Raw genomic sequence first — 14374 nt, 5'->3', positions numbered from 1 at the left:
ACACACCTCTTTGCATTTCTGCCTCCCAGATGTTCACAAACATACTATGTAAGTGGACTTCATTTTTCGACCTTTGGAGGACCATTGCTATGGCATTCAGGTTTAGAAGTTCTGGTGACAAGCCAGTTTACCTTGCCCAGTCTTTTTTGATTATCTGGTTAAATGGTTAAATGGTGTAGTAAAGTAGTAAGTGGGACTGAAACTTGAGATAAAACCCAAGTGATAATATCACCCAGGATTAAGGGCTCCAGTAATCATGGCCTGAATTTTTTGTCTCTCAGAAATTGGAAGGTTTAGAAAGTTTGTTGTATCAATGAAAAATCATGAGCTGTACCAAATCGGCCATGACCCACATGATAGATGACGCATTAAAATTCATTGACCAAAATGATTCCTGTCTACTAATCTTGTTGGACCTGTCCTCGACCTTTGACTCCGTCAAACACGACACCTTGAAACACAGAATGGGTCTATCAGGAGTTGTTCGAAATTGGTTCACCTCCTTCCTCCAAAATAGATCGCAAAGATTCAAGGTCAATCAATCATTATCCAAGACCATACCAGTCACTCAAGGAGTACCACAGGGATCATCCCTTTCATGTACACTTTTCATCCTTTTCATGGAGCCACTCGCCGAACTTCTCAGCTTATCGAATGTACATTATCACATGTATGCAGATGACACACAACTTTACATAAAGATCAACTCACTTGCGGACATCAAATCTCTCAATTCAGCCTTACAAAAAACGCGGTCCTGGCTGGCCGAAAACCATCTTAAACTGAACACTCTCAAAATTGAATTCCTCTTAATCGCTCCCCCCAACCAATCGACCACCATCCTTGATTGGATGAACAACCTAACCGCACTCAAAGGTCAAGCTCGCATTATTGACTCAGCGGAATCACTGGGAGTGACACTAGATAGAACGTGAAACATGCGGAAACACATCAGCGCCTCTACAAGGAGAAATTTTTCAGATGAACACCTTGAGAAAAATGAAACCCTTCCTGCCCCCAAATGACTTCAAGCATGCAGTTCAAGCTCTACCAATCCCCAGAGTGGAATATGGGAGTGTCACTCTCTGTGGCCTTCCCACATCGACGACGGCCCCTTTAAGAGCTTCAATCAACGCTGCTGCTAGACTCATCACTGGCTCCAAAAGAAAGTCGCATCTCCCCAGACCTTTGAGCCCTCAACTGGCTACTGTTCGAGGGTGGAATTCATCTGAAAATCACTTATGACTCACAAGGCACTACATAACAAAACCCAGAGTTATCTAGCTCAGAAATGAGTGCTATCATGTGGCAATAGATCCACCAGGAGCTCCAGCAATCCTCTACTGAAACCACATAGCCAGTCAGCTCCTGAGGCACAGCCGGGAGCAGCAGTGTATTGTTTGTTTTTATTGTGTGAATCCTAAAATTTTGACTCTGTTTTTAAAACTTGCCCTCCTGTCTGCTGCACGATTACTGTGCACAGGCACCCATTGGAACCCAAAAACGAGCGCTGTATTGTTTGTTTCTATTGTGTAAATCCCAAAATTTTGACTCTGTTTTAAAAACGTACCCTCCTGTCTGCTGCACGATTACTGTGCACAGGCACCCATTGGAACCCAAAAACGAGCGCTGGGTAGGTCGAAATAGACGGTCCCACCAGCTGGATCCCCCACGCTAGGACGGGGACACGCCCACTCGAGGCCACGCCCTCTTCACTGCCCCCTTTGCTATAAACATGTGCATGTGCCGGAGGCGCAGCGGACGAGCGCAGCGGGCGCGACGAATGCGCGCCGAAGGCGCGCATAAGGCAAGCTCGTCTGCGCTCGTCCGCGCCGAGTCCGGGCCCAGGGCCACCCCCCTAACACCCCTGACTACGAAACCCAGGCAATACAGCTCCGAAAAACTCTTAGAGCTAAGACTCCTACAAATGAACTGTAGCCAGCATACTTACCACGTTGAATGTCTTCCGTACATATGCAACCTCTGCAAATCCACCCTCAAGCCCCTCCCACCCTCGGACCAGTGCCACGAGTACCGCATGTTCCTGCTTAATTGCAGGTCTCTGCCCAAGCATAAGAACGAATTTGCACTCTTGATGGAGGTGCATAAGCCCGACATCGTTTTCCTAACGGAAACCTGGCTCACTTTAGATTCGGACCCAGCCTTGGTTACAGCCATTCCCCCTGGCTTTAAAATCTCCCGCCAAGACCGCCCAAAAGGCAGAGGAGGAGGATTAGCAATTGTTCACAAAGAGCAGTTCCTCTGCAGAATCATTGCAGAAAGCATCCCAGACTGCGAAAGCCTAGCGTTTAGTCTGGAGCTCTCGCCGAACAACTGCTTCTCAGGCACCCTCATATACAGACCTCCCGGCCCCCCAAAACAATTCCACATCCAACTAGCACGGACTGTGGCAGACCGTGTCAGCGGCTCCGCCAATTTCACATTGTTGGGTGACCTTAACTTTCACTTCAATTCCAAACCAGATCACACAGCAGCTCTTCTTACCGACGACCTTGCCGCGTTACAACTACACCAACTGGTCAGCTCCCCTACCCACGATCAAGGACACCTGCTTGACCCAGTTTTCAGTAATTGTACTAATTTGACAACTAGTCCACCCCTCCCTCTCCCCTGGACTGACCATCTAATGGTCCCTCTTCTATGGCACACCACCAAACCCCCAGCCACCAAACCCACTATAAGAGTAGCTAGACCGTGGTCCCGCCTCCCTATCGAGACATGGACCAAAAAACTGTCCAGTAACACACCCTCGCCTAACGTGGACCCATGCTTAGCAAACCTTTCTTATGAGGAATGGATTACCAAGTCACTCGACCTTTCCCTACCTAAACGGAAAACCACCACAAAACGCTGTCACAAATCAGCTCCATGGTACTCTGAATCCCTCAGAACTACAAAACGTCAGTGTAGACAAGCAGAAAGGAAATGGCGCCTGGACTCTCTGCCAGAAAACAAAATCCAATACCAAAAACTACTCAAAATATATAAAGAACAAATCAAGGCCAGTAAAACAGTCTATTTCGCCAACGAAATTATCCTGGCGAAATCTAAACCCAGGGAAATTTTCCGCATCGTGAAAAGCCTCACCAAACTACCACCCAGTTTAGATGAGACTAAGACCGCAGAACACTGCAACAACATGGCAGATTTTTTCCTGCATAAAATTACTACCATTTATGAATCTTTCCCTACTCCTCCCAGCATCACCTTTACCGCAAGCCATTCTGACCTGAACTCCTCCCCCACTTTGGACCACTTTGCTCTTCTTAACCTCTCGACTCTTGAGTCCTTGGCAAAAAAAGTCAAATCCGGGTCACCAGGGGACCCAGCCCCACCAGACATCATTATGTCAGCCTCGGCTATCACCCTGCCCGTCATCATGGACCTCCTTAACTCCTCCATTATTACTGGCGTAGTTCCGCCACAATGGAAACAAGCCATGGTACGAGCACTATTAAAAAAAGCCCACTCTGGATCCCTCGAACCTCAGTAACTACCGGCCAATCTCTCTCCTTCCCTGGCTTGGTAAAATTTTAGAGAGACACATCAACAGCCAGTTGACCAAATATCTCAAACCACCAGCTTCTTGATCCTACTCAAACGGGCTTCAGACCAAGACATGGCACCGAAACTGCGCTCCTCATGGTCACCGAGGAATCCAGAAACATCTTGGACCAGGGAGGATCAGTGGCAGTGATCCTCCTTGATTTAAGCGCAGCTTTCGACACGGTCAGCCATGACACCCTGCTGGACCGCATGGCAAACATCGGCATAAAGGACAAAGCCTTGTCTTGGTTTGAATCCTTTTTACAGGACAGATCCTTTCGGGTATTTGATGGAACTTCCTCTTCTACCAGCAGACCATTAAAATGTGGAGTCCCGCAGGGCTCCTCATTGAGCCCGGCGCTCTTCAACATATATATGAGGCCACTGGCTGAAGTTGTTCGTCAGTATGGAATTAAGATCATTTCATATGCTGACGACACTCGGCTAGTGGTCTCACTGGCACAGGAAGTTAACCAGACCTAAAAAGGAGGGCTGAGGAAATGCCTAGAGGAAGTCAAGGACTGGATGTCCTCCTCCTCATTAAAAATGAATGGAGACAAGACGGAGCTTATGCTCCTGGGCCCTGCCAACCCTAACTCCCTCAGCACTCTATGGCCACCCTGCCTGGGCACCCCTCCGGCCCCAAAGGACAACATCAAGAGCCTTGGGGTGTGGCTAGACAGATCTCTGTCCTTCGGCACCCAATCTACCAAACTGGCAGCCACCTGCTTCGGCCTCCTCAGAGTGCTAAGGAAGGTACTCCATCTTCTACCGATGGAGGCAAAACAAGTAGCCATTCAGGGCCTTATCCAGTCACGACTGGATTATAACAACGCCCTTTACCTCGCCGCCCCTGAGTACACGATACGGAGATTACAGACGGTGCAGAACTGTGCCGCGCGCACTTTGCTACAGATCCCTCGACGCCAATCAGTCAAAAATGGACTGAAAAAACTGCATTGGCTACCCACTCCCCAAAGAATACAATTCAAAGCCTTATGCATTGCGCACCAGGCGTTCTGGAAAACGGGCCCTCTCATCACTCGCAACCTAGTGTCACACTACCTTCCCACTAGGAGTTTGCGCTCCAACCAGACCTTCACGGCCATAATTCCCAAAATAAAAAAGTCCAGAACTGGCGGTAGGACCTTCACCTACAACGCTTCCAGGCTATGGAACACCCTACCCCTCCACTTAAGGAAAAACTCCAATCTCACCTCATTCAGGAAACAGCTAAAAACATTCCTCTTCATTGCTGCCCAATAACACCGGGCTACCTCCTCTTGTTCTGTTGGTTTCTTAGCGCTTGGACGCCCCCGGGCAGCAATCGCGCTCTACAAATCGACATACATACATACATACATACAACGTTTTCTCAAGAAGAAAATTTACAACCGGGCCTTCTCAGGAATGGCTCCCAGGATTTGGAAGGATTTGCCCCCAGAAACGAGACCGAATCCCACCTCTTCATTCTTCAAAAAAGAAGTAAAAGCTATTCTCATGGCTAAATTTACTTGATCTATTTTTCTTGTACATATTACCTGTAATATAGCTGCTAATCTGTGTTAGTAATATTTTTGTATTAGTCGTACCTACATTTTTTCTATGCCTGTATTTGGTTACTTACATCGACCTTGTAAAGCGCTCCGATACCCGTAAGGGTCTTGTTCGCGCTGTACAAAACTTTCAAATAATAATCATGAGAAAAAGGAATCATGGCCCCTTTCCTTTAGTAACAAATTTGCATTACCTTAATCAAGGATTCACTAGAGTGGTTGCTGATAATGCATGAGAAAAATTAAAGGGAAGCATTTTCCTCAGAGGACTTGGACTTAAGAATTAAGCATCCAAAATCACTTCCATGTTAGTCTTTTGGGACTGATATGATGCTTCCTTCAGTGTTTTCAAACGCCCCAGCTTTCTCAGATACTTGATTCCAGTATGGCTCCAAAGTTAATAACTTCTGTTATGTTTGGGTCACTTATTAAAAAACACCAAACAAAAAAAACGGCACCCAACCAGTTAGTATCCAATAACTAGGAATCCTCAGCACAGATACAAAAATATATCAGTGGGACCAAGTCAGATGTAATGATCCCTGTGGTACGCTGCTGTGATTGAAAGGTGACTAAGAATAGAGGTGTTGTCTTTCAGGCAAAAAAGGGTTTTATCTGTTAATGACATCTGTCTTCTTATTCGTTTAGAATTCAACTTTAAATGCTGTGGTTGACTGTATAAATGATGTGCTTTGAGGCTAAGAATTGCGTGCTGCTGCTCTTAATTTGCATGACACTAGATTTCCTTAAATTACGAGAAGAGTTAGTGCAGGATGTTAAAAAAAAAAAAAGAAATTACCAAACTACCTCAAGATTTTTTATTACATTAGCAGACACACACTATTTTTTCCAATATTTCTTAAACCTGATGTGGGGTTAAAAATTATGTATTGCGTATTATTTCAAATGGGCATTTTATCTACCGCCATTCTTCCAATATGTAATACTAAAATCTGGGACCAGCCAGCTTCCTGTCAAATAATAGAAGGGTTTGATATTGTAGCCTCTTCAAATTCAATCGTATTTTAATACAATATCTTACTAAAGAATGTAATAAATCCTATGAATAAGATTGCTTAGGTCTAGCGCTAACTGTATTTAATGAATAAAGTCCTCATAATATGCCTTTCAATTAGGGTATGCAAACCTCCATGCTGTGCAATTGCTTATTTGTACAGTTTTCTGTTAATTAATTTAAATTCTTTACTGTCGGAATTGATCTCAAGCAGCCTTGTTTTAGATTGACTAAAGCTACACCCTTCACTGATGCCCATAATAAGGTTTCTGTGTTGTCTTGCTGATGAGATAGGCCTCTCGTGTGTGTTTCTAACACAAATTCAAAAAGTTTTAAACACATGGTAGTCTGTAAAGGAATGCAGTATTTTGTTTTACAAGAATCCCAGCTCAACTATTTCTTTGCCAATATAAAATTGTCACTCATTTTGCAATTTGCTATACTATTCTGTCGTTGTGGACTTGTATTATTGAAGTAGCTTTTCCATTTTCATCTATAAAGATTTGGCTGCTATTTGAACCTCGGCAATGTTGCTCGTCTGCTTTTGCAAATCTTTATCTGTGTAAGACAGGCAATATTTTCTGCCATCTCAATTTATTTAAACAATTTAAAACAATATTTGGATCAGTACAAATAGTTTGCCACTAAGCACTTTTTTTTCTTTTTAAACTTTTCTGAAATCGGACTTCAGTTAGCTTTAGGTCATTAAACCAGTTGTTAGATTTGAAAAATATATTTTCTGTCTTTTCGTTGAAAGTTGTGAAATTTCCATTCTTAAAATGAGGATCTTCAAAAGTAAACCGGAGGAAAGAGTTTCTAAAACTTTATGGGTATTTTAGGAGCAAGCTGTAGTTATGCATGTGCACACTCTATACACATAGACTTAACTTCTGTGAATAAAATGTTTTTTTAAAGATTAAAAAAAAGTAGCATTTTGAGATTTGGGGATGTGGATATTGTAATGTGAAACTAAAGTGAATACTGAAAATAATTTGGGTGTTGAGAATCCGTTCTCCTATAAGTTAATTTGATAAGTCGGTCTAATTTAATACCCCTTTACTTTCGGTTTTCAGTTTGTAAATGACCATTAAAATGTGTTTGAATCTTGATTTTGTTTTTGGACTTGGCTTCCATCTTAGAATAGAAAAGCCCCTTACATAGCATAAGCCCAGTATGAACCATTCAGATTCAAGGCAAAATGATGGAGGCTAGCGATGGTTTGAACAGAATGATACAAATCACAGCTTCTGTTTATTATCATGCGAACATCATTCAAGAAGCAATAATGGGTCTTTAATAAGAATGGTGAAACATTCAGTTATTGTAATCGAGTTGCCATTTTCTTTCAGTTTTGACCAAACACTTCAGTCAGTGAAACCTCATGCTGGTGGCACTGATGATCTGTCTGCAGCATTCCAGGAGATAAGAGGTCATTTCTACATGCATGCTGCAACTTTACTTTTGAAGATGGCACAAGAAAGCGAAGCACAGTGGAGAGCAGTGACTGAACCAGCTGCTTTGTGCTACCTGATTGCTTTCCAGGTGAGTTTTCGTATTGTTCAAGTGTTTTAAGAGTTTCACCAAAGTTACTGACTGAAATGTTTTTTTTGCTTGTTTCTTAAAACTTCCACATTTCGTTTTTTTTAGAGCTGCTTATTGGAACATAATGCTGACTTTCTCCTTACAGCAAAAGAGTCTGCTATGTTGAGCAATGGTAGTTGAATTCATGCGTACTTGTAATTTTGTCTTACTAGAAGTTGGGATTCAGATACGGTTTTGGAAGTCATTCAAAAGGAAGGGAGCTGCACAGACTTTGCTTCATTGCAAACTTTATTTGCTGCATGTATTGTCTTGAAGACAGAATAATCCATCTTGTAATGTACATATGGGCAGCACAGGATTTTCAGAGTGTTGCTAGTTTAAACAAATCATTTGAAAACCGTGTGAAGTAGATGTTCATCCATCTTCAGAAATACCCAATTATTGAAAGATTAATCCATCGTGTATAGTATGGTGACAGCCAACACCTGGTTGTACTGTGTAGGATGGTTGTATTCTCTGTCAGTTGGGTTTCTGGTGTAGTGGTAGCAGCCAGCACAGGACCGATTTCCTCTTTAACCCATATTAAAAGGTAATTGAAGTAAAAGTTGGTTTCCTCTTTCACTATGACTCATTGATTCGTGGTTAGGTTGTTGGGAGCAAATTCAGTTGAAAATATTTGATTAAGAGATGGAGGCAGCGTCTTCGGTGGACAAGTAGTCAACTTTCTGAATACGTCTGTTGAAAATCACAGGTTTAATTTTACCTAAGCTAGAGGAATTGCAAAGCCATTGAATGAGTGTGCAAAGCCAACCTTTAAGAAAGGGGATCTTGGGCATTTGTGCCAATTTAGGAGGCATTTCCTCTCCAAAAATTGTAGGTAAAGAATATAGTGTAAAATAATGTTTTACAATAGACTAAAGAGCTATAACTTTATTATGAAAGGTAGATCTTGAAAGTGTTTAGTACTTTAAGAAAATGCTGCATTTCTCAAAACATGGTTCTTTTGCAGTGAAAAGTACATTAATGTACTCCTTAGATTTTGTGTGACTTCAATATGTAACTTTGTGCTGTAACAAAAAAGGGGTAGGCGTCAAACGTTTTTCATTAAGCTGCACATGTACCTGCTGCAACTGTTCCAAGGTCTACTTTGAAATCATGTTCTTTAGCTTTCAGAGTGAGGCAAGTACTCTTGGAAAAGCTGATTTTTATTTTGAAATATCTATGATAAGAGTGAAATGTCAATATATATTTTTTATACTTACATTTCCCTCTTCACTTATTCCAGGTCCCAAAGCCAAAAAATAAATCAATAAAACGGGATGATCATGGACAAGATTTACTTGAACTGCTAGCCTGTGATCGTCAGAGCCAGTCAGGTAATGAATATCCCTTTATTTACAATGGTATCTTATGCCTGTGGAGTCCTCGATGTACTTTTTGTCCAGTTAATTAACTATGTCTTTGTGTAGCTTTTGATCTTCAACCTGTCATATCCAGTTATTTTTATGTGCTGCATCTCTTCCGTTCGCAACCTGTGAGTACCAGGCCATGTAACGTACTGCTGGGACTTGAATTTGCTTCAGTAACAGTTTTGTGTAGCCAGACACCCTCGTACATAGGAATGTCCTCAAGTCCACACAGGTGGACTCCCTTGCTAGGTGAGGTTTTGCTATTTTTCTCTACTGCTCATCGGTGTCAACTGGAAGCTGCTACTCTTGTGTTGAACAATTTATACTCTGGCCCCTTTTCCACTTTTCTTGCAGTAGAGATTTTATTTTGCTCCATTTTCTTCTTCAGCCTGATTAACTGCTGTTTTCAGAAGCCGACCCACATAACCTCTGCTTCTATTTAGGGCAACACTCATGGTGGGCCTGCATGTGCTCTGTGATACCATTTAAACAAGGTCCATCCAGACCTCCTAAGTTGCTTGCAAATTGATTTCTCTTATCTCTGAAGAGATTGCTTTGATTTGATCACTAGCATGAAATGGTGGTAAGAGTCTTGCAAAGTGGATATAGTTCTGAGAAACCTGTCACAGATGCAGTGACTCTCTCTGTAGAGGGACCCTCTTCCTTCTGAGTGAGTTCTTGAAAGTTGGCATTAATAGTACCAGAAACTACTTTTGATACATACTTTTTCTTCCTAGACCTTCTTTGTTGAACATATTTGGTGGTAAAGGTCCGGGGAAACTTAAAACATGCCTATTGATAGACAACACCTGTTTGGAAATCATATAGAATGACGCCTTGCAGGCTATGAAAACAGATACTATTAAGGCAATGTTGCTCTGTATTCTTTAAAACCAGCAAAACTTATCTTACTGCAAACACCAATCCTTTGGCCAAAGAAGGTGGCATTAGCATGATCATGTAGTGATTTTCAGTCTTTTCAGCAGTGCTGCTGTTCCTCCATTCCAGTCCTTCCCACAGTATGAAACCCTTCAATCTGAAAGGTCGCTAGCATGCAGGGGGCCATGCGTACCTGATTTCTCAATAGCCTACTTTCCACATCTCGCATATCTGTGGGAGATAAATTCAGTCTGATCTTCTAGTTTGGTGCCAAATTACATATGATTGCTGCGTTGTTACATTATGATGTTTGAGTACTCCATAGAATTCTTGTAAAAATTGTCATTCAAACCTCCTGTGAATTAACATCACAGGTGGAAGCTGTGTGATTGGAAATTATCAAACTACTTCACTTGTCAGCGATAGAATTAGTAGCAAAAATGCCATCAGCATTGCTTTATTGGAGGGTTTTTTCTTATTTGCAAAAAAGATATAAGCATGATGCACATTTCTGAGTCTACGAGAGATAAAATTCACAAAAAACAAAATTTCTGGAATATTTCACATCGTTACTTCAGTCCTGGTGGATAGCCAATTCAAAGCTCTCCAGTTTGGCTTCAAAACGGCATCCAGAGTATTTATATAATACATGGCAATGTCACTAGAAGCGGCACATCTAAGTTGTCAAGGTGTTAGGGATTTCCTGTGCCTAAACTGGCTCCTATTGTCAAGTAAAACACACAAGCAGTCCATTTGAAGCTGGGCCCATTAGGTAAGCAGATGTCACTCTGAGCAAAAGGAAGTTGGTACTTACCCATTTGCAACATACTTTATTCCTAGGAGCAAACATTTGTGTAGACATTCTAAAAGCTTATCCTTCTCAGGAAAGAGAAAAAAGACTGCTAAAGGTGACCCAGAACACCTTTGCAAGATCTGTGATCACAATAAGGAAATGCAAAGTGGTTTTGGGGATGTTGTCGCTATCCTTTTAATTTCTCAATTCCCCCTTAGAACAAGACCACTCCAAGATTAATTAGATATGCAATGGAAACCTATCTCAGGGTAATTGGAGGAGCACATTATGGCTATGGCTGAAAAGGCTGGCTCTAGTATTGTGGATGTTTGACAAAAGCAATTTTGCTTCCCAGACCTTTATACTGTGGAACCCCTTTGCAAGACCATTACAGGCTAATCACTCTAAGGTCGGGGTGCTCGCTTACAGAACCTCTCCACAAAGAGCCTCTGGACGTCTGAAGAGAAAAATGTACACATAATTGTTCTTGAACTCAGGGCAGCCAGAGTTGCCTAAAAAGCATTCCTGATACTGATCTCCCACCACTTTTTGTCTTTCTTGCCTTAAGTTTAGCAGGGGGCTTGGCGGACATGGGAAGGCCACATTTACTATTCCTTAAATCAAGGACGCATAACAAAATTAATAGTCCCATCCAATATATGTTCCACTCCAATTTATATCTTTATTTTCAAATCTGAAGTTCTTAATTCTATTCATTCATGACCACATCTCAAAAACTCTATAACACAACTTAAAATTTGAAAAAAAAAAATCAATGGAACATATATCGAATGGAGCCATTCATTTTGTTGCTGCTTCCTGGAGGTCTTAGATTTGTAAACACACCATTAGGGTAGTGGTGCAGGAGCATTATAAAGTGCAGTGCTGGGATCCTTTCTTACCCTACAACCAGTATGAACATTTACTATTCTAACTTCAACACTAGAATATTTTGAGAAAGTGGAATTTTTCCCAAAATAAGACAGGACAGTTATTTACTATTCTAAACGCCATCCTGGAATATTTTGGGTAAAGTAAATTCTCCTAAGTATTTTTGGAAATGGTTAAAAATTGGTCACTTAAGAGTGACCGAAGTGCTGCCCTAATTGCTCCTCTTAAAGAAAAAAACGAACAATATATTGCAGAAATATATTATAAGAGCAGAATGAGACTACTCTTTATTACATCAAAAAAATAAGGAACAAAATCACTAACTATATTTCAAGAAACTCAGTTCTTTTGCCATGGACCCCTGGATCACAGAAAAACTAACTGTGGAGCATGTTCACGGAGTGCAAAATTCCATTGCATATTGTCACAAATGGATCCAAATTCCAAACCTTTGCCAATTAGTGGTGGTATCCTGGGGTTTGGGAGGGGGCAGTAGCACTTTCTATTCCTTGGTCAGGAATGTTTGGTTTATGCCTTTCCTCCTATTCTTCTGGTCCAAAGGGTTCTTCCAAAGCTCAAGAGAGAATCATGTCCTCTCGTTCTGATTGTACCAGCGAGGGTCAGACAGTTTTCGCACACAGGCCTCTAGATATCAGTTCAAATAGGACGCTCATCTCCTCTCGAAGAACTGGGGCCATGTTCCACACCAATTTGAATTTCCTACATCTGACTGCCAGGCCACTTAAGACCTTCAAAACATTCTCATAAGATTTTACACATAGCTACAGCAGCTTCCACTGTGCAAGACTATTCTCTGAAATGGAACATTTCTGCATCTGAGACTCCTCTTAAGACCTTGATTATTTTACAAAGTGCTAGCATGAAGTATTGACTTACCTTCTACACATAGCTGGGCCGGTGTTCCTCTCTTAGAATACATCTAGTAGTTATCTCCAGGTACTTCAGCACTGGGAGTGCATCTTCTCTATGCTTGAGTAGAGAAGTAAAGGAATTAAATTAAAGGACTTTTTTTGTACTTTTCCACCTCTTACAAAATAACATACAGCATCTGAGCTCAGCATGGTGCTAGTGGCTCAAGTTAAAGATGCAGTCAAACCTATTAAAAAGAAATCTGTGAAAATGCTCTCATGGAAGATGTTTTTCCAAACCATAACATCTACAAGTTGTATTATCTGAAATGTGACAAGAACGAGGTGACTCTTTCAACAAATCCTCATTTCATGGGCAAGGTCCTAATATCACCCATCTTAATGAAAAAAACTATTTAATGAGTGTTTTTCTCTCAACAGTCTACATCTGCACCAAGAGCAATACATTCCCTAGACCTCAAACGTTGTTTGAGGTTTTACATTAAATAGGGCAAAAGGCTTAAGAAAATAAGATCAGCTTGTTCTCATTAATAGAAATTCTAATATCGGTCATGCTATTTCAAAACAAAGCATTGCTCGCTGGATCACAGTTTATATCTTCTTCTGCGTTGCCAGAGTTGAGTATCTCTCAGGCACAAGATTGAAGCACATTTCACTAAAGGTGTGCAGCCATTTTCTTAGTTCTCGCGTAGACTGCGCATGTGCAGTTTTTTCGAGACATTTTGTTTACTCTTTATTGGGCTTTTATCCATCTAGTTACTTACCATTGGTGGGCTTCAAAGCCACTCTCTATTGCTTGCTTCTTGATCGTCAGCACTTCCCTCTTCTTGCATGTGACCCTCCCCTAGAGCATTGCCCAAGTACCTTTGTCCTTACACTGCTTTCTATTTTGGTAGCTATTTTTTCTTTTTGTTGAGCCCCTATACAGTGTTCATCTTTCATAGTTGTCTCTTTCTTCTGGTATATTTCTTTGTGTGTGCTTGCCTGTTACCCCTTGCTGTGCCCTACCCTCCAGTTGTCAGCTTGTTTATTTTTCTTTCACAGCTGTTTGCAACTGCATCCCACAGCCTTACTGTGTTTTTTAGAACAATTTTCATTTGCCCGAGTTTGTGATATAGGCGTGACTGAGAGGGGACTTAGCACATGAGTGTTTGTTTATTCTTAGCTCAAGCACACGTTTTCACATTAGGAGAACTGCTTGCCTGTTATACAGAAAAACCAAAGGAAATGATGGACGGAGCATTGACAATACAAGCACTCGCCCCCAGTCAACTGATCTGGGTTTAATCCATCATCGTTCTTTAGCCCACTCTGCCACCCCAGTTCAGACATGGCCATATGCAAATCAGTCTGACCCTGTGCCTCATGGGAACAATCCAGCCCGAACTGCCAAGCCATGCCTTCCCTGAACCGGAAACAAGCTACCGAGGACCGGTTTCTAGCATTTCAGCCGTCTTCAGCCCGGCTTGCTTGAATCCAGTGGCAAACTGAGCAAGGGACTCACGTCTGAGCATACCCTGCCAACTTATGGCGAACAAAGAAAAAACAAAGGGAAATGATGGACGGAGCGTTGACAATACAAGCACTCACCCCCAGTCAACTGATCTGGGTTTAATCCATCATCGTTCTTTAGCTCACTCTGCCACCCCAGTTCAGACATGGCCATATGCAAATCAGTCTGACCCTGTGCCTCAAGCAAGCCGTGTGGCTATGTGAATGAGAACGCTCTCTGTTTCGTCTGCCTCTAGGGTGTCCAGGAGCATGGTCTCACCCTGTGTTCGGGCAGAATGATCCCATGTCAGGTTCTTCTTAGAACTAACAGTTCAGCAGCG

At 42.0% G+C, this 14374-nt stretch overlaps 1 protein-coding gene across 2 annotated transcripts in view; it reads left to right on the top strand.

Annotated features, from left to right (window-relative positions):
* LOC144773229 (E3 SUMO-protein ligase RanBP2-like) overlaps positions 1–14374 on the top strand; it is an 827846-nt gene that overhangs the window by 147242 nt on the left and 666230 nt on the right. For both annotated transcript variants that reach the window (XM_078658128.1, XM_078658127.1), the window contains exons 7-8: positions 7488–7680; positions 8966–9056. In XM_078658128.1, coding sequence (XP_078514254.1) covers positions 7488–7680; positions 8966–9056 — 284 coding nt within the window. The remainder of the gene's footprint in view (positions 1–7487; positions 7681–8965; positions 9057–14374) is intronic.

This window comes from Lissotriton helveticus, chromosome 8 (assembly GCF_964261635.1).
Source record: "Lissotriton helveticus chromosome 8, aLisHel1.1, whole genome shotgun sequence".
Lineage (NCBI taxonomy): Eukaryota > Metazoa > Chordata > Amphibia > Caudata > Salamandridae > Lissotriton > Lissotriton helveticus.
The sequence above is the reverse complement of the archived record's forward strand: the minus strand, read 5'-3'. Positions and strand labels throughout refer to the sequence as shown.